This window comes from Peromyscus leucopus, chromosome 8b, assembly GCF_004664715.2.
Source record: "Peromyscus leucopus breed LL Stock chromosome 8b, UCI_PerLeu_2.1, whole genome shotgun sequence".
Lineage (NCBI taxonomy): Eukaryota > Metazoa > Chordata > Mammalia > Rodentia > Cricetidae > Peromyscus > Peromyscus leucopus.
Genome location: NC_051086.1, coordinates 36,182,177 through 36,207,339, shown reverse-complemented (window position 1 = coordinate 36,207,339; position 25,163 = coordinate 36,182,177). Strand labels below are relative to the sequence as shown.

Below are 25,163 nucleotides of genomic sequence, written 5' to 3'. Positions count from 1 at the left end.
TCTAGCCCTGAATGCTGCTTAAGAAACAGGTTGTTTGCCAATCCCCCCTTCCAGAGGAAAACAAAAAGCCCGTTGTATTGTATCTACATGTGAGAACACAGACTATTTTAGACTCTATTTTATAGGTTTCATTTTTAAGTCTTGAGTTGACTACCTATTTTTGAAATGAATGAGATTAGATTACTTTAATATTATATCTTCTGAATTAATGTTGTCTTTAGTTTTAAAAAATGAGGTAAAGGCTAGAGGTGTGGTTCAGTAGGTAGAGTGCGTGGTTAGCACTCCTGAAACCCTGGGTTCAGATACCAGCACCACATAATAGGTTGATACATTGGAGGACCAGAAGTCCAATAGCAGGCCAGAGAGATGACTGGACAAGTAATAGCGATTACTGTCAAGCCTTGTGACCCGAGTTCAATCCTCAGGATCCACATGTGGAAAGAGAGAGCCTCCACATGTGTGTCATCACAAATGTAAATGAGTCCAAACACTCACTAAAAGGCAATAGTTCAAGGTCATCCTTAGCTACATAGTTTGAGGCAGTATAGTCTCCATGAGACATTGCTGTCACAAACCTGCCATCAAAGACAGGCGGATCTGCTGCTTTCGGTAGGGACAGGGGAGGTGTCACTTCATTTAATCATCAGTCTGGGTAGATGTGATATCTCCAGGTGTTAAAGTCAGCCAGCTGCTTGATTGTGTACCATCAAATGAGATTGAGGCCAGCCTGGGACATGTAAGATCCCATCTCAAAAAAAAAAAAAAAAAAGTGGATGTACACACCAAACAGTGAAGCACTTAAAGGACCCGTTAGTGGTATTTAGCACCTGCAGTTTTGTGAAGCATCACTTGTATGAAATTGAAACAGTCACTGCAAGATAAAGTCCCAGAGCCTGGTGGTGGTGGGTGGTGCTGGTGGTGGTGCTGTGCCTGCTGCTGCTGCTGCTGCTGCTGCTGCTTACCTTTGATCCCAGCACTCGGGAGGCAGAGGCAAGAGGATCTCGGAGTTTGAGGCTAGCCTGGTCTACAGAGTGGGTTTCAGGATAGCCAGGGCTACACAGAGAAACTAAAAAAAGATTCCCAGAGCGTGTAAGCAGTTCTTGGTTCTGGTTCAAATTTCATCTGCGTTTTCTATATACATCACAGCAGATGTGTGAGTCATGAATGTGTATGGCTGTGTGTTTTACATGATGGTTTTGAGGTTCATTCATGAGGAAGTGTGTACCAGTAAATTGTTGTCACTTCTGGCAAATAGTGTTGTATTGTGTGGCTATATCATGTACCCTTTATCCACCAGTTCACATGCATTCATATATTTCCACCCTTAACTGTGTGTGAGTGGTGTGAGGTGGGCATTTGTGAGCAGGTGCTTGAGTATCTTTGCAGTTTTTTGAGGTGTGCACCTAGGAGTGGAATTGTGTTTGCTCATGTGGCAGTTCTTAAAACCTTTTTTTTTTTTAAACAAACAAACATCCAGGTGGTGGCAGTGGTGGCACATGCCTTTAATTCCAGCACTTGGGAGACAGAGCCAAGCGGATCTCTGTGAGTTTGAGGCCATCCTGGTCTACAGAGTGAGTTCCAGGACAGGCACCAAAGCTACAGAGAAACCCTGTCTGGAAAAAAACCAACCAAACAAAAGACATAAAACATATATGTATTGGCATTACGTTCTTGGGAGTGTGCAAGCCATTTTTAGGAGCCATCTCCAGTACCTCCAACCTTAAAATAAGCTTTTTTTTTGGTTGTTTGAGACAGGGTTTCTCTGTCTAACAGCCCTAGCTGTCTTGGAACTTGCTTTCTAGACCAGGTTGGCGTCAAACTCACCTGTTTCTGCCTTCCAAGTGCTGGGGTTAAAGGCGTGCGCCACCACCAGGCTAAATGAAGCTTTCTTGAGTCATAGTCCAGTGTTTTCCAGCTTTGCTTTTGTTAGGAAACCTTGCCTGTCTGGGATGTAACATTCTCTGTTGAGTTCTCCAGGGAATTACTGCTGGCTTGTTTTGCTCTTAAACACCTTGTGGTTAGTTTTCCTATCTAATATTTATTCATTTGTAATTTGTTTTCACTTCCCTTTTTTTTTTTTTTTTTTTTTGTAGCTGTTGGTAGACTTGACATATAAAAATCACCATTTTTAAATGTCCAGTGTAGTGGTTTTATACATATTCATAAGATGTTTAGTCATGACCACTGTCTAATTATGGGATTTTTCTGTCCTCCAAAAAGAGAAGGAAACTCAGTCCCAATGGCAATCACTATGGGTTCCTTCCAATCTCAAGGCAGCTGTCAATATAATGTCTTGTGGATTTGCTTGTTCTTTTGTGCCTTTTTAGTTGAAATAAGTATTTCTAGGCCCTTGTCAGCTTTTGTTCCAGATGCTTTTACTTTTTGAAACAGTTGTCAGCTCTGGTGCTGGTTGGCTTGGAACTCAACTGTAATGCAAGCTAGTATACTCTCCAAAACTAGCATTGCATCATGGCTATTTCTGTGTGTGTGTGTGTGTGTGTGTGTGTGTGTGTGTGTGTGTGTGTGTGTGTGTGTGTGTGTATTGAGACAGGGTTTCCCTTTGTAGCCCTGTCCCAGACTGGCCTTGAACTTGGAGATCCACCTTCTTCTGCCCTCTGCCTCCCAAGTACTGGCATTAAAGGCATGCACCACCCCAACCTGTTGAACTCCCCTTCCCCCCACAGGTCATTGTGTATCTTAGGCTGACTGAGGATGACTTTGAGCTCTTGCTTTTCTTTCATGTACTATCCCGAGTGCTATGATTACAGGCATGTGCCACGAGTACCTGTTTATGCATGCTAAACAAGCACTGTACAACTGATCACCACCCCCAGCCCTTCAGAAACAGTGCTTAAATGGCTTTTCTTCTTTTTGACTCTACTGCTATTTTCTTGCCCAGTTTGGAGTTGGTTATTAGTGTTTTGTTTTGTTTTTCCCTCTCCTTACAGTTTCTTTTTCCGTTTAAGAGAAGCTTTTTTTTTTTTTTTTTCTGTTCAAAAGATTTGAGTGTTTGCCTGTTTATATGTAGGTGCACCATGGGCATTCCTGGTGCCCTCAGAGATGGGAAGAGGGAGGATGTTGGATTCTCGGGAAGTGGAGCTGTCGTTATGAGCTACCATATGGATTCTTGAAAAAACAGCAACTGTTAATCTCTGAGCAGCGTCTCCATTTAAGGGAGCTTTTAGGTTTGTTCTCTGCTGCTGTCCTGTCGGGGCTTTTCTACTCTCGCTGTGGATAGGCAAACCTCTCCTGACTTAAGCTGTTGTTGGCCTCCTCAGTTCCAGTTCTTTGAGGTTTTCCTAGCACCCCCCCCCCAACCTCTTCACCGCCTATTATTTTTCTAAAGCTGATAGTAATTGTAGCAGGCAGTAGTTTGCCTTCATTTAGAATCTCGTGTACACAAATGTTTTTTTTTTTTTTTTAAAGATTCATTTATTTATTTTGTATGCAGCATGTATGACTACAGTCAGAAGAGGGCACCAGATCTCATTACAGATGATTGTGAGCCACCATGTGGTTGCTGGGAATTGAACTCAGGACCTCTGGAAGAGCAGTCAGTGCTCTTAACCTCTGAGCCATCTCTCCAGCCCACAAATGTTTTTATAGCAACGCTATTCGTGATAGGCCCAGAGTGGCAGCAGCTCACATACACATCAACTGTGAATAAACAAAACGTGGCTTGGCTCATTATGTGGATTATTGTTGGCAGTTTGAAACATGTAGATAGGGAGCTGGAGAGCTGGAGAGGTGGTTCAGTGGTTAAGAAAGAGCATGTTACTCTTGCAGAGGTCCTGGGTTCAGTTCCCAGCACCAATGTGGGTTATAAGCTCACAATCGTTTATAACCCCAGTTCCAAGGGATCTAATATCCTTTTCTGATCTGAGGGCACATGGTGCTTATACATACATGCAGGCAAAATGCCCATACACATAAAATAATAAATCTTTAAAAAAGTAACAAAATGAAGATATATAATAAATCATGGATGGACCTTGAGACGTGCTAGTCGTTAGACTTTTAAAGAACTCTGTTTATATAAAATGTTTAGAATAGACTAAGGGTAGAAAGTATATTCACTATTTGCTTGGGCCTTGGGTATATATAAGATTGGAATGATAATAGGGCAATGAGAAAAATTGGTGTTTTCGTGATGTGGGTTCTCATTGTAGCATAGGCTAGCCCCAGATTTGCCATGTATACTAATGACTGCTGTTCTCATTCTCTGGTCTCGTTTTGAGTGATGGAATTACAGGTGTGTTCTGCTTCATCTGGTTAATGGGATACTAAGGAGCATAATGTATGCATACATATGCACGTCCCCAGTGCGATAGTGGAGGTCGGAGGGAAAGTTGTAGCGCCGGTTCTCTCCATCCCCATTATTGTGGGTTATGGCTGTCAAACTCAGGCTGCTGGGCTCGCACGTGTGCTGGGCACTTTTCCCAAGTGAGGAGCCATCTCACTAGCCTCACCTTTTACTTTTCTTTCTTTTTTAAAAAACTTGCTTATTAGGTATTTTGTTTGCCTTTATTTTTTTTTTGTTTTTTTTTTTTTTGTTTTGTTTTGTGGGAGAGAGACCCTCACTCTATAGCTCACACTGGCCTAGAACTCGGTCTTTACCCAAGCTGGCCTAAAACAGCACTCTTCTTGATGTAGTTTCCCAAGTACTGGGATTAGAGATGAGCCACCACATCCATCTTAGTTGCCCCCCCCCCCCCACACACACACAGGGTTTCTCTTTGGAGCCTGTCCTGAAACTTGCTCTGTAGACCAGGCTGGCCTTGAACTCACAGAGATCCACCTGCCTCTGCCTTCCAAGTGCTGGGATTAAAGGCGTGCGCCACCATTGCCTGTCTAGTTTAGATTTTAAGTTAACAAACAGCTGTCACTGCAGCTCCCTTTTTTTGAGTGAGACATGAGGCTGTGAGAAATTGGGGGGCGGGGGGGGGTGCAGGCGGGCGAATTCCAGCATGGTGCTCAGTGAAAGAGCCAGCCAGAGAATGCTCTGTACTCTGCTGAGGCCAAATGTATGACGTAATGGAAAAGACAAAACTATGGACACGTGGACCCAAACAGAGCAACACCCAAAATAGTTTAAAAAAAGAAAACCAAAGAAACCAAGAAAACCAAAAAACTAGCCAAGCAAACAGAAAGAGTTGGTGGTGTTGCCAAGGATTCTGGAGGAAAGGGGGGAATGGATAGGAGCAGCCTGCCCTGTTGTCAGACCTTGTAGACAGCTGGCAGAAACTCCTATGTCAGTATTCATTTGTGCACAAGGTGTTGATAGAGGAACTGCTGGGAGGAAGGTGTGTATATATGGAAGTTGTATTTTTCTCTAATTCTAATCTTATCTCAAAGAATAGTTTTATGTCTGTTAGTGGTCTCTTTTGTTTTTGTTTTTTTGAGACAGAGTTTCACTGTGTAGTTTTCAGAGCCTCTCCTAGATCTAGCTCTGTAGGTCACAGAGATCCACCTGCCTCTGTCTCCCGAGTGCTGGGACTAATGGTGTGTGCCACCACCACCCAGCTCTGTCTCTTCTTTTCTTACCCAAGCTGACACTGAACTTTTTTTTGTCTTGTTTTACCTATAGATGAAATAATAAATGTCCTTTGTTTGGCTTCTTTCTAGCACAGCACTTTCAGGTTTTTCTTGATGTACCATGCATCAGTTCCTTTTTGTTCCTTAGTACCATTGATAGGCATTTGAATTGTTGTTGATTTCTAGCTTCTTGATGTCTCTTGTGCCTATCGTGTACATGTTTTTTCATTAACTTACATTTCAGTTCTGTTTGTGTGTACCTAGTGTGGAATTGCAGTCATGTGGCAATGCTCTGTTTAGTATTTGAAATAGAAAGCCAAACTTTGGGGGTTTGTTTTACATTGCTCAGGCCTACAGTTTCCACATCCTTGCCAGTGCTTAGATTACCTGATGTTTGGTGATAAAGCTTTCTGTTCTACACACACTTGAAATTGGTTTAACCTATTGTTTCTTTAATAGAGGCAAATTTCTGGAGATGTGTGATGATCTCTTAGCAAGAGTGGAGCCACCACTTCGTAGTGTCTTGGAACAATCCAGTAAGTATTTTCGTCATTGAATTGTTTGTATTTCAGATTCTGGGAATGTTTTACGTGTTATTTGCTGAATGAACACTGTCAGTTCTATGCTTCAATAAGCTTTATCTTTTCTTTGGAATGTTTCTTCTCCCTAAAGCCTTCTATGAAGAGTACAGTGTTTTCTCCAAAAAAAAAAAAAAAAAAAAAATCCCATTTTCGCCTCAAACACAGAGATATAAATCTCCCTTAAAAGGTGTTTTCAGTGTTTGTATGGTGGTCTTATAAACTTGCTGTCAGTGAGCCCTTGGTTAGCTGTGTGTGTCTGAGATGGCTCCGTTGGTCAAGGCTTGTTGCTCAGCCATGAGTGCCTTTGTTGGGCTCTCCAGCACCCACACAAACCCAAGTGCAGCTGTACTCCCCTGTAACCTTCAGCCTGGAGCTCCAGGTTCAGAGGAAGAGTCTCAAAAAGGGGCTAGAGAGATGACTCAGGTCAGAACAGGCATTGTCTGTTCTACCAGAGGACCCAGGGTTAAGTCCGAGCATCAACATGACCCCCTTTTCTTTTTCTTTTTTTTCTTTTTGTTTTTTTTTGAGACAGGGTTTCTCTGTGTAGCTTTGCACCTTTCCTGGAACTCACTCTGCAGTCCAGACTGGCCTCGAACTCACAGAGATTCCCCTGCCTCTGCCTCCCGAGTGCTGGGATTTAAGGCGTGACCCACCACCGCCCGGCTGACCCCCTTTTCTGACCTCCGTTGGCATACACCTGGTTCACAGATGGATGTCATGAACAGACACATAAAGACAAAACACACATATACATAATAAAATAGTTTAGGAAAACAAAAAAAAGTAGAGGATGGAGGTGGGGAGGTAGTGCATACCTATATTTTAAGCATGTTGGGGCGGGGGGAAGTGCAGAAGGATCAGAAGTTTAAGGTCATGATCAAGTTTAAGCCTAGCCTGGGCTACAGATCCTGTCTCAAAAAAATCCCAGCATTCAGGAGGCAGAGGCAGGTGGATCTCTGTGAGTTCAGAACAGCCAACACTCCATAAAGAGATACTGCCTCAGAGAGATACAGAAATAAGGTGAAAAGTGAGGACAAAGACATCACATGTTGACATGAGCAAAGGAAGAAATGCAAACCACGTTTATGTTCTGTTTTTGTCTATTTTTGTTTTTTACGACAGGGTTTCTCTGTAGCCCTGGCTGTCCTGGAACTCACTCTGTAGACCAGGCTGGCCTCAAACACATGTATATTTTATAAGATATTTTAAGTGTTTCAGACTTTTGAGGCTGATAGCTCACTTAGGAATACATTATTAACTAAAACAGTTTTGGACACAATGTTTACCTTTTTGTTGGTCACTAATTCAGGGTGTTGATGTAATGTTAGCTCAGCATTATCTTGGGTCTTTGTGAGACAGGGTTTTTCTGTGACAGCCCTAGTGGCTGTCCTTGAACGTTTCAACAACAAACAAAAGTATGTTTTTCGAGACAGGGTCTCTAGCCCTGGCTGTCCTAGAACTCTCTTTGTAAATCAGGCTGGCCTCAAACTCACAGAGATCTGTCTGCCTCTGCCTCCCAAGTGCTGGGATTAAAGGCGTGCGCCACCACTGCCCGCCTGGGGTCTTAAGTCAGTGATGACAGGTGTGTTTTTGCTTTGGACTTTGGGAGTGTCCTATCCTCCATGCTCCCCATTTTTCCTGCTGAGGTGGAGGTGAAAGAGTCTAAGGTGTATTGCCTAGGCTGGTCTGGAATTCTACTCCAGCCATTTCCCCTTCCTCAGCCTCCAGCTAGAACTACAGGCACATACTTAATGGCCTGGCTGCAGCCTGTTTCTTTTTTGAAAACTGAGTGGAGGTCAGAGGACAACTAAGCAGAGTTGATGTTCTCCTCCTTCCACATTTGCATGGATTCTGGAGACTGAACTCTGAATTGGACAGGCCTTCTCAGCATGTGCCTCAGCCCACTGAGCCATCTCACCAGCCCTGAAGCTAGTGTCTGTAAATGCTCTCCTGAAGAAATAGTGGTGGTTCTGTGAAACGTGACTGGTAAATCACAGTTTGAGGCCTATGTGTGGCTGATGTGCTGGAATGTGGGCTCCCTTGCTAGTTGGTTGTGTGACACTGCTGGACACTCAGGACCTGTACAGGGCAAAGTGTAGTGTTTTTGGGCAGTGCCTTACAGACCCTACTGTTGTACTGCTCTTCTCTATTATCTGGAGAGGCAAGATGACTGCTTTCACAGAGGCCACCTCCTGAGAGTGTGTGCATGTGTATTTTGGGATGGGGACGTGAGGGAGCAGAGTTTTTAATATGTCTGAGGATTAGATCACTATGAGCTCTGACTACTTTTCTTCTTCATTGTAAAATACTGATTTAAAGATTCTTTTATAAATGTCTCATTGTTGTGGCATAGAGTTAAAGAGAGAAGATATTTATGCAGTGGAGATAGTTGGTGGTGCCACACGAATTCCTGCAGTGAAAGAGAAGATCAGCAAATTTTTTGGTAAAGAACTTAGTACAACATTAAATGCAGACGAAGCTGTCACTCGAGGCTGTGCCCTGCAGGTGAGTTTGCATTTGTTTGTAGGTCATAACAAAAACATAGCTACATGTTAACCTGAGGGTAATTTCAAGGTGTAAGATTCTGATGTACATAAAAGGTATTGGTTGTGTAATGTGTTAGAAGATGAGTTAAGAAGATACATAAGCGGGGTGGTGGTGGCACACGCTTTTAATCCCAGCACTTGGGAGGCAGATGCAGATGATCTCTTGAGTTTGAGGCCAGCCTGGTCTACAGAGTGAGTCCAGGACAGCTAGGGCTACACAGAGAAACCCTGTCTAGAAAAATACCCAAACCACAACAATAAAAAAGCAAAGCTGGGTGTGTGTGTGTGTGTGTGTGTGTGTGTGTGTGTGTGGTGTGAGAGAGAGAGAGAGAGAGAGAGAGAGAGAGAGAGAGAGAGAGAGAGAGGAGAGAGAGAGACAGAGACAGACAGGCAGTCAGAAACAAACACATACTCTAAGCTAGAGCTGTTAGGATTGGTTGAATTGTCTTGTCTTGTGAAGTAGTGTACTTCGAGTTCATGGGAACTGGTAAAGCAAAGCTAGGTTATGTTGTTGATGGTTTTTACTCTTAACTCTTTTGGCTTTTTGTTCTTTTGGGGGGCCCACCAGCCAGCTTCCAGATAACCCACACCTGGAGGCTTATTATTTCTTATGGATGCCTGGCCTTAGGTTGGCTTGTTTCTAGTCAGCTTTTCTTAACTTTAAATTATCTCGTTTACCTTTTGCCTCTGCGCTCTTCCTCTCTATTTCTGTATGACTTACTTTGCACTCCAGCCACTTTACAGCCACTCCAGGCCGTGCCTGACCGGGTGGCTGGCCCTAGTGTCCTCCTCTCCTTGTTGTTGCTGTTTCTTCCTTTTCTCCCTGATTTCTCCTATTATTCTCTCTGCCTGCCAACCCCGCCTATCCATCTCCTGCCTCACTATTGGCCATTCAGCTCTTTATTAGACCATCAGGTGTTTAGACATGTGCACAGTAACATAGCTTCACAGCATTAAAGCAAATGCAACCTAAAAGAATGCAACACATCTTTGCATCATTAAACAAATGTTCCACAGAAAATTTGACCATGACAGCAGTTTGTAGAACTGTTCAGGTACCATTACATTACTACTGAAGATAGTAAATAAATCAGAGATTGCCTCTTGAAGTCATTGCCAATTTATAGTGTCTGTATGTGTCAATGGAGTTTCTGAAATTATCATTCTAGTGTGCAATCTTATCACCTGCTTTCAAAGTGAGAGAATTTTCTATCACTGATGTCGTGGCATATCCAATATCTTTGAGATGGAATTCTCCCGCTGAAGAAGGGTCAAGGTAATACATCATTAATGCCATTTATGCATATTCATTTGGGTGTTGAATCTAGGTAATGCATTATCCTTCCTTTATACACATATCTGTCAGGTACATGAAACAAAGTATAAATTCATGGTCAGGAATGATAGTGAACCCAGTAATCTAGCATATGAGAGGTGGGAGGGAGGCAGGAAGATCAAGAGATAAAGGCTGTCTTCAGCTACATTGGGAGTATTTGATCAGGCTGGGCTACATGAGATTTTGTATCCAGTGTTCTACCTGCATGTAAGTCTACAGGCCAGAAGAGGGCACCAGATCTCACTACAGGTGGTTGTGAGCCACCATGTGGTTACTGGGAATTGAACTCAGGATCTCTGGAACAGCAGCCAGTGCTCTTAACCTCTGAGCCATCTCCCCAGCCTGGTTTTTTATTTTTTTAAAGACATGAATAAATCAGTACCCTGTTATTTAATTTTTTATGCTTGTTCCCATTGAGACTTTGTGCCCTCTTGTGTTGATTGGGTATATTCCTTTTTAAAAGTATGTTATTTTTTAAATGCACTTAATTAAAAGTTTTTGTTTTTATTTGTGTGAGTGTTTTACCTGTGTCTGTACCTGTATGCCATATCTCTGTGGTTAGTGTCTGAGGAGTCCAGAAGAACGCATTGGATCTCCTACAAATGAAGTTAAAGATTGTTGTGAGCCACCATGTGGTTGCTGGGAATCAAACCCATGTCCTTTGGAAGAACAGCCAGTGCTGTTAACTGCTGAGCCATCTCTCTAGCTTCCCTTGAATAACCTGGAAATAATAGCCAACAAGAAGAAACTAAGACTATTCAGTAATTATAATCCTAGGATACATGTGCAGAAGTGTCAAGAATATCATGAATTTGGGTTGAGCAGATAGGTGGGTAAAATGCAAGCCCGGAGACCTGGGTTCAAATCTCCACATCCCATGTAAAGCTCGGGTGAGGTGGGAGATGAGGTTTGGTGAATCCCCAGAAGCTTGCACGCTGGGAGCCTGGAATGGGCAACAGCAAATAGCAGAGGCCTTATTCTCAACTAAGGTGGAAGGCGAGGACTCAAGGCTGACCTCTGACCTCAACATGCACACATCTATGAAACATAACCCCCCAATAAAAGAAAGACGGGACTATTTTTTAAAAAAATTGTAATACTTTACTTGTATTTTATGTACATTGGTCTTTTGCCTGCATGTATGTCTATGTGAGGATGTCAGATCTTAGAGTTACAGACAGTTACTAGCTGCCATGTGGGTACTGGATTTGAACCTGGGTCCTCTGGAAAAACAGTCAGTGCTCTTAAACCTCTGAGCCATCTCTCCAGCCCTGGAATATTTTAATAAAAAGGAGTTTTATTAATTTGTGGGGTTTTGTCTTTTTCTTCTACCTAGTGACTGTGAAGTCTTCCCCAAAAATCATGCTGCTCCTTTCTCCAAAGTCCTCACCTTTTATAGAAAGGAACCTTTCACTCTTGAGGCCTACTATAGCTCTCCTCAGGATTTGCCCTATCCAGATCCTGCTATCGGTAAGTAGAATTGGAAACCTAAAACAGTAACAAAAACTTGTCTCTACTTGGGAGTACTAAAAGAAAGAAATATAGACTATTCAGAAGTTTCGGTGCTTTATGACCCAAAAGCAGACATCTTCTGTTTGTAATCCTGGGTATAGAAGCAGTCAGATGGTTATTATTTAATTGAGTCTTGTGTTGTGTGGCAATATTCCTGGATTGAGTGCACATTGTGGGTGACTGACTATAAGATGGTCCTGATGAAAAGCATGCTAGAGATCAGCTTGGTTCTAGTACAGAATTTCAAGATTTGCAGAGAAATCACACAATTGTTCTACAGCATCAGTCCATCCTAGAATTTAGAACCAAGTTGACCAGAGTCTTTACAAACTGGGAATGGTTATAATTTGGAAATACTATCAAGAAGAGAGACCAAGATTTCTGTAAGATCTGTGATATGAATAAAGAGCAGGAGCAGCTCCAGTGGCCTGCACAAATGTGGAGAGTTGGCTGCCCTGCTTTCCATTTGTAGGATAGGGTATGACAATCATACTAAACTTCTAAATCCCTTTCTGTCTGCCTTGGGTATGCTCTCACTAGCACATTGGGCTTCCATACTCTTCTCTGAAACCCACCATAGGGCTGACCTCTCCTACTGAGTTTTTTCTCTTTCTCTCTGGCAACTGCCAAGATGTACAGCTTGCCTTTCCTGTAGTCTTTCTTTTTAAACTCTAATAAAATTGTCTTTGGGCTTTAAGAAAGGAAAAAAAAAAAAAACAAAAAAAAACCAAAAAAACAAACAAAAAAACTCCCCAAACAAAATTTGGTATAATGGTGAGATTTACAAATGATAATTTCTTAGGAAATGACACAAACTGGAAAATTTTAAAAGTAAATGGTAGGATTGGGCTCTTTACTATCTGGCACAGCCTGGTTGTTTTCTTAAGTATAGGGAAGTTTAAGCTGAGTTTTATATTGTGCATTCTCTTGCATCTTTTCTTAAATCCCTAGCTCAGTTTTCAGTTCAGAAAGTCACTCCACAGTCTGATGGCTCCAGCTCAAAAGTGAAGGTCAAGGTTCGGGTAAATGTCCATGGCATTTTCAGTGTGTCCAGTGCGTCCTTAGTAGAAGTGCACAAGTCCGAGGAAAATGAGGAGCCGATGGAGACTGATCAGAATGCAAAGGAAGAAGAGGTAACCTGGATGTTTTCTATCGTTTATGTTGGTCCTGTGACTGGCTGACAGGAGCACTGAGAGCTTGCTGAGTGTGTTTGTACATCCCCACTCAACCCACTTTTACATTTTACTGCAATGGAAATGAACTCCGATTGGCTCTTTCCTTCAGACCATTTGTCAGCTTAAACTACTACTGACTGTAGGAAAATGCTCTTAAGTTTGTTTTCAGAAGTACAGTAGATGTCCTGGATAAGTAGGTCTTAACTCTTTGTACATCAGACTCCAAAAGCTTGGCTTTCTTCCCCAGATGTGGTGTGTTTGGGGATTCAGGTACTGGCATTCTCCATAGCATCTTGGACCATTCCCATAGGCCATGCACATTGAGTTCTTGGTTCAGGTGCTCCACAAACTTCTTTATTATTGCTACTGAAAGAATTCTCTGTGGGTTTCTCTTCAGCAAGTACAAAGTTATGTTTTTGAGTTTGAAAATGTTGGTGTAGGGACTCTTGACAAAGTCAAGGCTCTGGGAGGAAGCATGTAGAAAGGAAGCACAAGCTTGCTTCAGAGGTTGTATTTGCCACACTCTACTGAGTGCTTTATGGTTCACAAAGCTAATCTTGTAGTTGCTCTACTTCATACAAGGGTGGGCATGTTGGGCAGGACAAGTACTACATTGTTATGTTGAACTCCAGAGAGGAAAACTTCATGTCCTGTGTAACTTGTGCATAGTTAGAGTTTTGAGCCTCGGTATGCTGATTACTGGGGAGTCGACGGGAATTCTATACCATGTGGCTTTGAGTGCCATTCAAGGCTGCTTAGTGTTTTGTGAGAATCTTCTGGTTTCAGTGTTTAATTTGACTTTTCAGAAGATGCAAGTGGACCAGGAGGAACCACACACTGAAGAGCAGCAGCCACAAACACCAGCAGAAAACAAGGCGGAGTCTGAGGAAATGGAGGTACAGGCTTTCTCTTAGAATTCTTGATGTCTTACAAACCCCTGGGGCTGCCTTGGACTGTGGTTACACACTATTACTTACATGAGTTTTTTAGCTATACTGCATAGTGTGTTTTGGAAAGTTAAAGGAGCATATATCGTTGCTAATTTGTTACTGATGAAGCAGTGAGATTTTTTTTTTTCTTAAATTTTGTCAAGTGTTTTACTGTGTATGTACACACACACACACACACACACGCACGCACGCACGCACGCACGCACGCACGCACACACGCGCGCGCGTACGTACTTCCCCTCTCCAGACAGTGAGACAGAAGATATGTTTTTTTCTTTTCTCAAATTTTGCCAAGTATTTTACTCTGGTCTCTGTGTGTGTATAATGTGTGTGTCTGTATGTGTAGAAAATATTACCTCCCCCCTCCCCAGACAGTATCTCTCTGTGTAACCCTGGAACTTGCTTAGTACTTGCTTAGTAGCCAGGCTGGCCTCAAAACTCACAGAGATCTGCCTTCCTTTGCCTCCTGAGTGCCAGGATTAAAGATGTGTGCCACCACCACTCGACATGAAGAACAATTTTGATGGTTTATTTTTCATGAGTCTGTTCTGACATGTATGTAATTTGAGAAACATCTGATTTGGTGCCACATGCCGTAACCTATTGAATATTGTTGTCCTTATAGTGATAAATACCAGTGTGGGACAACATAATATATAGTATTCTAGCTGAGATTTCTGTCTTTGTAGCTACTATTTTCCTATGGAGGTGTGGAATGGCCCCTAACCAAGAGCAGCCACCAAGGTGGCTAGGGAGCAAGAAGGGCCATTCCTTATAAGGTTCTAAGGTGTTTCGGTGTGGCTAGGGATGGGTCAGTTGGTAACAGTGCTAAATTCCATCCCCAGTGCAGGGCCAGCACTTATTGCCAAACTCAACAACTTGAGTTGGATCCATGTGGTGGAAAGAATATTACATTGATTCTCTACAAATTGTCTTCTGACCCCCACCCACATGTACCATAGCATGTATACATGTACACATACAAATAAAAATTTAAGAATGTGACTTTTTTTAGGTTCTAATTCCACCGTCTTTGCAGTCTCTGCTGTTTAGGCAGGTCCCTGTGGTGATTAAAATCCGTGACCCATTTCCATGTCATTGAACAGATTTCCCACCTAGCTTTGTGGTGGTGGTGGTGGTTTTTTTGGGTTTGTGTGTGTGGTTGGGTGTTTTTTTTTTTTTTTTGAGACAGGGTCTCACATAGCTCAGGCTGACCTTGAACTCCTGATGTCCCCAGCCTGTGCTATCCAAGTGTTTTGTATGTTGGTTGTGAGATTGCAGAGGGTTGTTGGGTGTGTTAGCTGTTTTTCATTTTCAGTTTAAAAATACACATGAGGTTACATTTTAAAGCATATAGCACTGTAGTGCCTATTGTTTTCTATCTTATAGAATAAAATTCTCTACCTGTTCTTTCCCAGACCCCTAATAACCACCATTATGGTTTCCTCCTGAATGTACTACTCCAGAGATGACAGATTCACTTCTTATTTTCAAGATGATAATCATGAGTTACTTTTGACTTGATCCATTTTAAAATGTAGGGTTAGTCCGTATGTTTTTGTTCATATTTTTTTTTTTTAAAGACGTCTCAAGCTGGATCAAAAGATAAAAAGACGGACCAACCACCTCAAGCCAAGAAGGCAAAAGTGAAGACCAGCACTGTGGACCTGCCCATCGAGAGCCAACTCCTGTGGCAGCTGGACCGAGAGATGGTTGGCCTGTATACAGAGAACGAGGTACATTCAGACTGTGTAGCCTTTAAGACAATGGTTCTTATCTTTCCTAATGCCTTTAATATAGTTCCTCATGTTGTGGTGGCCCTAACATAAAAATTGCTTTTCCATTTTATTGATTGATTGATTGGTTTTTCTGGGCAGGATTTCTCTGTGTAACAGCCCTGGCTGTCCTGGAACTCGCTTTATAGACCAGACTCAAATAGGCCTTGAACTCAAATTCTTAGCCCCTGCCTCCCAAGTGCCAGGACTAAAGGTGTGTGCCACCATGCTTGGCAAAAAAACGTTCTTATAAACAGCTTCAGGGACCCCCCCCCCCCCAGACAAGGTTCTCTGTGTAGCCCTGGTCATCGTGGAACTCACTCAGTAGAACACTCTGACCTGAAACTCACAGATACATCACCTGCTTCTGCCTACCAAGTGTTGGGATCAAAGGCGTGTGCTGCCACTCAAATTTTTGTCTTAAATGTATTTGATTTTACTTTTGTTGGGTATATCTTAATATTTTCATTATTCTCTCGCTTCAAAACAAACCCCACAAAGCTGTGATCTTCAAATTTTCTTCCTGGTTATATTCCTGGCTCTGTTTTGTTGGGGTGGCTCTCACAAGAATTGAAAGGATTGGAATGGGGGAAACTCTTTGCTTTTCAGTTGTGTCAGCTGATGCTCATAGCTGGCCTCGTGTCTAATCTATTGCTCCTGTTCCAGGGTAAGATGATCATGCAGGATAAACTGGAGAAGGAACGGAACGATGCCAAGAACGCGGTGGAAGAATATGTGTACGAGATGAGAGATAAACTTAGTGGTGACTATGAGAAGTTTGTGAGTGAAGATGTAAGTGTGCCGCTCCTCACTGTGGGTGTGTAGGGAGGTCTTCAGACACCTGAGAAGGAAGCCCGGCTACTATGTGGGTGTGAGCGAGTGACTAAAAATGTTTGGAGAGAGAGCTCAGTGGTTAGAGGACTTGCTGCTCTTTTAGAGGATCTGAGATTGGTTCTTGGCACCCATGTGGTGGCTCACAGTGTCTATAACTACAGTTCTAGAGAATTGACACCCTTTTCTGGCCTCCATGGACACTGCATGCATGTGGTACAAGTACATACAGGCAAGCAAAACATTCACATGCCTAAAATAAACCCAAATACTAAAGCATGTATCTCTTTGGGAGTTACATAGTGGTAAACTAAACATGCATATATTCAAAAACGTACATGTGTGAAGGGTACACATGGATGTGAGTCTATGTAGAGGCTCAGAGTTGATGTCTGCAGTTCTCCACTTTTATTTTTGAGGCAGTCTTTCCTTGAACCTGCAACTAGCTTGTTTTTACTAGTGTAGCTAGCCAGCCTATTCCAGGGACCCCCATCTCTTGTCTCCTGAGTGCTGAGATCATAGGAGCCGCACACCTGCTTGGCTTCTACATGGGTTCTGGGTATCGTAAGCACATTAACTCCTTTACTGATCCATCTCCCCAGCTTGGTTTTGAATTTCTTTATTATTATTTTCTTTATTATTAGAATGTTTCCCATTACAGTGTGAGTGAGTGAGTGAGTCAGTGTGTGTGTGTGTGTGTGTGTGTGTGTGTGAGAGAGAGAGAGAGAGAGAGAGAGAGAGAGAGAGAGAGAGAGAGAGAGAGAGAGAATTAAAATGTTTTCTTTATTTACAGGATCGTAATAGTTTTACCTTAAAATTAGAGGATACTGAAAATTGGTTGTATGAAGATGGAGAAGACCAACCAAAGCAAGTTTATGTAGACAAATTGGCTGAATTAAAAGTAAGTGACCTTTTTTGTTTTGTTTTGGGTTTTCGAGGCAGGGTTTCTCTGTAGCTCTGGTGCCTGTCCTGGACTTACTCTGTAGACCAGGCTGGCCTGGAACACCCAGAGATCCGTCTGGCTCTGCCTCCTGAGTGCTGGGATTAAAGGCATGCCCCCACAGTGTAACTGAGGCCTGGAATAGTTCTCTTCTAGGTGAAAGCAGAGCATCTGGTGTATGGTAAAACCGGATAGTTAACAAAGTATCACCCCGATTGAGGTCTTTGTTTGGAAAATGTTGTAAATTCAAATCGGAACATGGCCTTTTGTTTCAGCTTTGCACTGTGGACTTCCGGAGAACTGGGCATTGCAGCTGTCCAGAGTGGGTGGCTCAAGGACAGTGCCTGGGGCTTAGCTCACCCTGGCAGGGGTGCAAGTGCTCCTGCTAGCTGTGCCTTTGTGGGTTTTATTTGTTTATTGTTGAGACAGAGTCTCTCTCTGTCGCCTAGCTAGCTATTCTGGAACTCAGTATGTAGATCAGGCCAGCCTTGATCTCAGATCCACCAGCCTTTGCCTCGCAAAGTGCTGGAATTAAAGGCACGCACCACCACTGCCCAACTTCCCTGTGCAAAATGTTTTTCTTTGTCATTTGAGGGGTGCCAAGCATGTGAAAGTTGAGGACCAATCATTTTGGCCATCTTGGCTAGTATCTTTTCTGTACATTTCTCCAAGTTTGAGTTAGATTTTCTGTGATTTGGGTTATGTTTAATACAGAATATTTCTGTATAATTGTAAAAGCCTCATGCTGCACCATCATTGCACCAGAGATCCCCAGTGTTACTGTGTTGAGTTTTCAAGTTCATTTTCTTTTTTTTGTTTTTGTTTTTTTTGTTTTGTTTTTTTCCGAGACAGGGTTTCTCTGTGTAGCTTTGCGCCTTTCCTGGAGCTCACTTGGTAGCCCAGGCTGGCCTCGAACTCACAGAGATCCGCCTGGCTCTGCCTCCCGAGTGCTGGGATTAAAGGCGTGCGCCACCAACGCCCTGGCTCAAGTTCATTTTCTAAACAGTGATCATCTAGTGGATTTGCATTGGGACCCAGATGTAGTGCACCAATGTGTCTCCTCATCCATGTCTGTGGCTGATCTTTATGTTCTGCTTTTCCTCGTGTATGTGCTGAAGAGACTGCTCTTTCTCCTTTTGTTGTGGAGAATTTTCTCTGGGTGTGGATTTCACCACTTTTTTTATTTTTTATTTTTTTTAACTTTTTATTTCTTTATGTGTATGAATGTTTTGCCTGCATGCGTATCTGTGCGCCACTTATGTGTCTGATGCCCAAGGAAGCTAAAAGAGAATATTGGATGCCCTGAAACTGGAGTTACAGACAGTTGTGAGCCACCATGTGGGTGCTGGGAATTGAACCTGGGTCCTCTACAAGAGCAGCCAATTCTGTAACCACTGAGTCATCTCTCCAGTCCCTGGATTTTGCCACTTTTACCTTAATAGTGGTAATGTGATTTCATCAGAGTCTAATATGACTTAAAGGTTTTGTTGTTGTTGTTGTTGAGGTTTTATTTATTTTTATGTGTGTGTTTGCCTAGATGTGTTCTTTTGTACCATGTCTGTACAGTGTCCCTGGAGGCCAGGATTCTGATCTCCTAGGACTGGGGTTACAGATGGTTCTGAGGCACTGTTTGGCTGCTAGGATGTTAACCTGGGTTCTCTGAAGGAGTAGCAAGTGCTACTCCAGTGTGCTTTTTTGTTTGTATGTTTTTTGAGACAAGCTTTTTCTGTGTAGCCCTGGCTGTCCTGGAACTTGCTCTCTAGACCAGGCTGGCCTCGAACTTACAGAGATCTGCTTGCTACAGTGTGGTTTTTTAATAAGAAAAATTGTTGGGCAAGTACATTTAGAAGACAGATAACTTCTGGTTTCCTCCTACTGTGAGAACTGGGATTTGGGCAGTAATAAGAAACAATTCCACTTGGGACAGTCTTGACTTAACGCTCATGAGCAGCCAGAGGAGCCTGATACTTGTAATGGTTTGGAGAAACATTTATCTTAATATACATGCACATAGTATTGTTTATATATTTGCATGTATTCATGTGTGTGCACACACATACCCAGAGAATGACACTTTCGCTCCATTACTCTTAGTCCTTGTAGTAGCACTGTAACTGAAATGGTGTAAACTACCCTGTACAAACCTGTGGATTCTCCTATTAGAATCTAGGTCAGCCTATTAAGACACGGTTCCAGGAATCTGAAGAAAGACCAAAGTTATTTGAAGAACTAGGGAAGCAAATCCAACAGTATATGAAAGTGATCAGCTCTTTCAAAAACAAGGTATCTTATTATTTTCATTTTTCTATGATTTTGGTCAGGGCACTGTGTATTTGTTTTTGTTTTTTGATTTTTTGTATTTTGGTTTTTCGAGACAGGGTTTCTTTGTGTAGCCCTGTGGCTGGCTTGGAACTCAGAGATCTGCCTGCCTCCTCTTCCCGAGGGCTGAGATTAAAAGAGTATTTTATTAGTTTTATTCTTGTGCACATAGAAGGTGTTGGATTCTTCCTGGGACTGGAGTTAGAGGTGGTTTGAAGCTGCCCAGTGTGGGTGAAGGGAACTGAACTGGGGTCTTACAAGAGCAGCAAGTGCCCTTAGCCACCAAGCTGTCTCTACTCCAAATGAGGATTTTTTGAAAGGCAGTATTGGGCAGGGAGTGATGCACTTTGGCACTTAGCTGTCCACCCCCACTTGCAGGAGGACCAGTATGAGCACTTGGATGCTGCCGACATGACGAAGGTAGAGAAGAGCACCAACGAGGCGATGGAGTGGATGAATAACAAGCTGAACCTGCAGAACAAGCAGAGCCTGACACTGGATCCAGTTGTCAAGACAAAGGAGATTGAAGCTAAAATTAAGGTAGTTTGCAACTTTATGTACTCTGGACTTTTCTTGGCAGCTCTTTTGTTATTAACAGCTACTGGGGTTTAGCATGCAAAATAAAATATGTTTAATTTACAAGAAATCCTCCTTTTCTTTCTTTACCCTCCTAGGAGCTGACGAGTATTTGCAGTCCTATAATTTCAAAGCCCAAACCCAAAGTGGAACCCCCAAAGGAGGAGCCAAAACACGCTGAGCAGAATGGACCAGTGGACGGCCAAGGAGATAACCCAGGCCCCCAGGCGGCCGAGCAGGGTGCAGACACAGCTGTGCCTTCTGATGCAGACAAGAAGCTTCCTGAGATGGACATTGATTGATTCCAACATTTGTTTATATTAAAACAGACTATTATAAAGCTTTAAGTTGTCAACTTTGTTCTAAATATCAACTAGAGCAAGCAAATACTGGAGATTTCTTAGTTTTTAGGGGATCTTGGGGGTGGGGTATAGGTAATGTACGGAGCATTTTGACTTCTAAATAGGTAGATCCAGAGATAGAGTGCACACTCTCTCTCTCTTCATTATGGTCCTGTTTAAGAGCTCAGCTAGTCTTTCTGAACGCCTGCCTTCCTCCTTTGTGTTTTAATCATGCTTCTACAAGATGAAGTGTGTTGGGAAAGCTGAGCTCTCGCAAAAGCTTTGACAGCCACCAGGCAGGCTTTTCTTTTATATGACAGAAGCTCACATTACGCTTGTAAAGTCTGAGTGGAGATCACCACCAGCATTCTCGTCCTGTAGAGACAGGGCCGTGGCTGGCGCTTCCTCCATTTCTGAGGGCCAGAGCCTGGGCAAGCATGGATTAACACGGAGTGCAGAGCACAGCAGGGCCTGCTCTGAGGCCTCATGGCTCTCCATTCCCAGCCCTGTCTCCCTTCTCCCTCAGCAAGCAGTTATAAATGCCACATGTCCTCTTCACTTAGAGCGAGCTTTAGCGAATCAAGGGACTTGGATGCAGTAGCTTTCCGTACTTCCCTAAAGTAAATTTGCTAATCCTGAAGCATCGAAGTATAGTTTTCCCTTCAGGTTAGGTTGTAGAGAACACGGTTGGGTGTGGGCATGGCGAATCTGGGCTATCCATCCTTGCTTATTATGGTGGAAAGATTTGTACCCTGACCTGCTCAAGTGGGAGATGATGTGTGTAAATTAGAGAATTGGACAGAAGAGGATGAGAGTTCAAGATGCTTAGCTCATTTGCCATCACCTGTGTTACTGTTAATGTGTCATGAATCTGCCAATCTGTATGTTACAACAGCTGACAGATTGTAAGCTATTGCATCGATTGCTCTGGATGAGTCTGAAATTAGCGTTGAGGTGCTCAAGGTTACAGGAATGCCTCACTGTTGACTGCAGACAGTGTCGGCACTAAACATTTCCTGGGGCAAGTCCACAGGAAGGAGATGTTCTGGAAACAAAGGGATGCCTGCAGTAGAGGGCAGAGTTGGTTACCTGCCTTAGTTACAAGTGTTGGTTATGTTCTGGGTCTTTGTAATCACTGATCTCTGTCACAGAGCCTCTCTGTTCATTTTTGCTTGTTGGAAATAAGCTTAAAACCATGCATAGTTCAATTCACTATGCTTCTGTCTGTCTGCACAGAAAGTGCTGTAGCCCTCAAGTGTTGTAGAGGCAGTTGATGGGAGAGGGGGGAAAGAAGTCAAGTCAGTGACTGGATGCCCGCTCGGCACAGGCCTGGAGCCCAGGCCCGGTGTGTGCTTTGCTGAAGGAGTGCCTGCTGGTCCCGCTGGGAGGCCCATAGCTGTTCCAAGTGCAGGCTGCAGGATTAAGCCAATTCTTATGCAACTTGACTGTCTTTAATGACCATTTCTCATAAACATTTGTGTGGGGGGGTGGGAGGGTTCGGGGGTTGGGGTGGGAATGAATTTGAAGTTTAAAGTTAAAACTAGAAGTCAGATGGTCTGCTTCTGCTGTCAAGACAGACAGACTGGATTTATGTGGAGGCAGGCCAGAGTGGCAACTGATGACTTGTGTGCAGACAAGCATTTATCCAGGTTGCGTTAATCATCCAAATTGGTTTGTTAAAAACTCAAGGTCACATTCTTACACTAAAAAACAGTAAACATGAGACAAAGTTTAGGAAAAACTAATAAAAGAAACCTGTCTTAACTCGAATGGTTTTCTTAATTTCCTTAATGTGGACTGGTGAGTGAGTGTGTGAGAGAGACTTTCTATGTAACACAGCCTTGCTGGAATGTAGTGTTGTCAGGCCTTTAGGCCCTGGTGTAGGAATCTTCGGTAAGGCTTGCCTGTAGGTTTGACGGCAGTAAAAGGTAGATGGTAAATAGATCATAGTGAATACCAGGACTGAGGAGATCCAGAATCTGCTAGTGTTTACATGATGTGTGCCCTGTGATTGTGGAAATGGGAGTGAAACCATGAGACTTCTATTGCCAAGTCAGGGGTTCTAGGTAGGGAGAGGTCAGAGGCATTACTGTCTGGAGTCATGTGCTGCTCTTTTTGAGACAACTCTTACCTAATCCTGGCTGTCCAGGAACCCTGCCTCTGCCTCTGCCTCCCGAGTGTTGGGATTAAAGGCGTGCACCACCACACCTAGCTGAAGTCAGACCTAACTGCTCAGGTCTACGTGCTGGGAGAAGAGAGGTCTATGGTGGGGATGGGGGTGGGCATGACCACAGCGTCAGTCCTGGAGAAGAGCGGTCCTGTTCCATAGCTGCTCGCTATGGTCACCAGCGCCCCTGCATAGCGCTGTGGGGGCTGTGAGAGGGTGGAAGCTAGGGCTGCTGTAAAGTCCATGTGTCCCCTCCTCAGTGTGTGCGGAATAGCCTCAGCTACAGGATCGGGAAGGGTGAAGTCCCGAGTGATTTCCCTAAGGAAGTGGTAAAAGGGCCACGGCAGCTATTCAGATCTGTTCACAAGAGTCACTGGGTTTTTCTGGAAGATTCTATGATGTGTGGAGTGAGAAGCCAGGGTATGAGACCGAGAACATTGGAGTAATAAAGTGGTATGGCTGGTTGTACCTGGGGGGAGGGGCAGGACTCCGGCGTGGCTCCAGCTCAGCCTACTGTGAAGAAGTTTGTACGCAGTTGCTCATTAGGGAGTGACAGGGTATATGAGACAGACTTGGAGGCCTGACTTACTTCCTTTTTCTCTTACTGCTATACTGAACCCTAGGGCAGGCAAGTGCTCTACTACCAAGCCACATCTGAGTTCTGGTGTCATCCCCTCCCTTGGTTTTGATTTGTTAGCGGCTGTACCCAGCAGGACTGCAGCGGAGGTTGATTGGACCACGGGCTTGGGTACCAGGTGTTCGTATGGGTCTAACTAACAAGGGGGAGGTCTTTTGCTCCACCCCTTGGCATTGTCATAAATAGACCTTTGGAATAATGTTCTGGGCCAGTGGATAAGGATCCAGGCCCACCCGAGTCTATCCTGTGTTTTTTAACTCTCTAAGTCTCTTATCCCTCAATCCTTAAGAGTTCCTGGGGTACATAAGATTGGGGCCTGGCCCCCCACTGATTTTTCAAGGTTTATATATTTTCAAGGATGACTTTTTATTAATGTGTCTTTGGAGGTTGGAAGAGAGTATTGACTGCAGGAACTGGAGTTCCAGGTGGTCATCAGTGTTCAGAGACCAAGCTGAGGAAGAGCTGCTAGGTAGTCCTCATAGGCCTAGAAGTCTATGTAGACTAGGCAGTCCTTCAATTTGGTCTTCCTGCTTCTGCTTTCCAAGTGCTTAGAGTGCAGGTGTGTGCCCCCACCTGGCCCTGCTTTTGTTTCTTGACCTGCCTTTTCATTATAGACTCATTTGGACGCTTGTGATTTTCCATTCTGAAGTGGTTTTAATTTTTGCATGCTAAGTGCAGGTTATAAAACTGCATAACCAGGTGGGCGGTGGTGGCACAGGCCTTTAATTCCAGCACTCGGGAGGCGGAGGCAGGCAGATCTGAATCTCTGTGTTTGAGGCCAGCCTGGTCTACAGAGTGAGTTCCAGGACAGCCAAGACCTGACCCTGTCTCCAAAAACATACTTCTAATGTTTGTTGTTGAAACATTCCAGGACAGCCAGGGCTGTTACACAGAGAAACCCCTGTCTCAAAAAAACCAAAAACAAAAACAACCCTGCATAACCGCCCATGTTTGGAAAGAACCATAAACTCTGTTACTGGTAACATTCATTTGGGGCTGGAGAGAGTTTAAGAGCACTGGTTGCTCTTCCAGAGGACCCTGGTTCAATCCCCATACTCAAAAGGCAGCCAGCAACTGCCTGTAACACCAGTTCCAGGGGATCTGGACTCTAACCAAAAAAGAAAAAAACAAAACAAAACAAAACATCAAATTCATTTGGAAGGATACTTCCAAATGAAATAGCTTTCAGGGTGGGCTTATGGGTAGGTTTTTTTCCCCACTGTTTTGGTTTTTGTTTTGAGACAGGTTTTTCTGTGTAGCTCTGGCTGTCCTGGAACTTGCTCTATAGACCAGGCTGGTCTCAAACTCAGAGTTCTGCCTGCCTGAATACTGATGTTAAAGACATGTATCATCACTGACCCGCATGGGTAGATTCTTACTGTGTATTTTTCCTGTTGTGTGTTCTCTCAGATTAATAGAAAATTTGAGATTTTGTGGTGTTAAAAGTATCTTGGGGGGCTGGAGAGATGGCTCAGTGGTTAAGAGCATTGGCTTCTCTTCCACAGACTTGGGTTCGATTCTCACACCCACATGGTGGCTCATAACTGTTTATAACTTCAGTCCTAGGGGATCTGATGCCTTCTGGCTTCCATAGGCACCAGGCACACACTTGGTGTAGAGACACACATGTAGACAAAACATTGATGACATAAAACTAAGAGAAAGTGAAAGTATCTGGGCACTGTGGTAATGTCCACAATCCTAGCACTGGGGAAATGAGGCAGGAGACCCAAGACCACCTTGGATTACTTAGTGATTACTGTTGTTTCAACAACAAACATAAGTATGTTTTTTTGTTTGTTTTTTGAGACAATCTCTCTAGCCCTGGCTCCTGGAACTTATTATGTAGATTAGGCTGGCCTTGAACTCAGAGATCTGCCTGCCTCTGCCTCCTGAGTGCTGTGATTAAAGGCATGCACCACCATGCTGGCCTTAAAGGTGT

At 43.5% G+C, this 25,163-nt stretch overlaps 1 protein-coding gene across 1 annotated transcript in view; it reads left to right on the top strand.

The window, feature by feature from the left end:
- Positions 1 to 22,187, top strand: part of Hspa4 (heat shock protein family A (Hsp70) member 4) — a 45,849-nt gene extending 23,662 nt beyond the window's left edge. The window contains exons 8-19 of the mRNA XM_028855696.2: positions 5,995 to 6,071; positions 8,470 to 8,621; positions 9,832 to 9,938; positions 11,335 to 11,468; positions 12,462 to 12,643; positions 13,492 to 13,581; positions 15,219 to 15,371; positions 16,077 to 16,202; positions 17,035 to 17,142; positions 19,345 to 19,464; positions 19,879 to 20,040; positions 20,175 to 22,187. Of these exons, the coding sequence (XP_028711529.1) occupies positions 5,995 to 6,071; positions 8,470 to 8,621; positions 9,832 to 9,938; positions 11,335 to 11,468; positions 12,462 to 12,643; positions 13,492 to 13,581; positions 15,219 to 15,371; positions 16,077 to 16,202; positions 17,035 to 17,142; positions 19,345 to 19,464; positions 19,879 to 20,040; positions 20,175 to 20,378 (1,615 nt within the window). The 3' untranslated portion in view covers positions 20,379 to 22,187. The remainder of the gene's footprint in view (positions 1 to 5,994; positions 6,072 to 8,469; positions 8,622 to 9,831; positions 9,939 to 11,334; positions 11,469 to 12,461; positions 12,644 to 13,491; positions 13,582 to 15,218; positions 15,372 to 16,076; positions 16,203 to 17,034; positions 17,143 to 19,344; positions 19,465 to 19,878; positions 20,041 to 20,174) is intronic.
- The last annotated feature ends 2,976 nt before the right edge of the window (positions 22,188 to 25,163 follow it).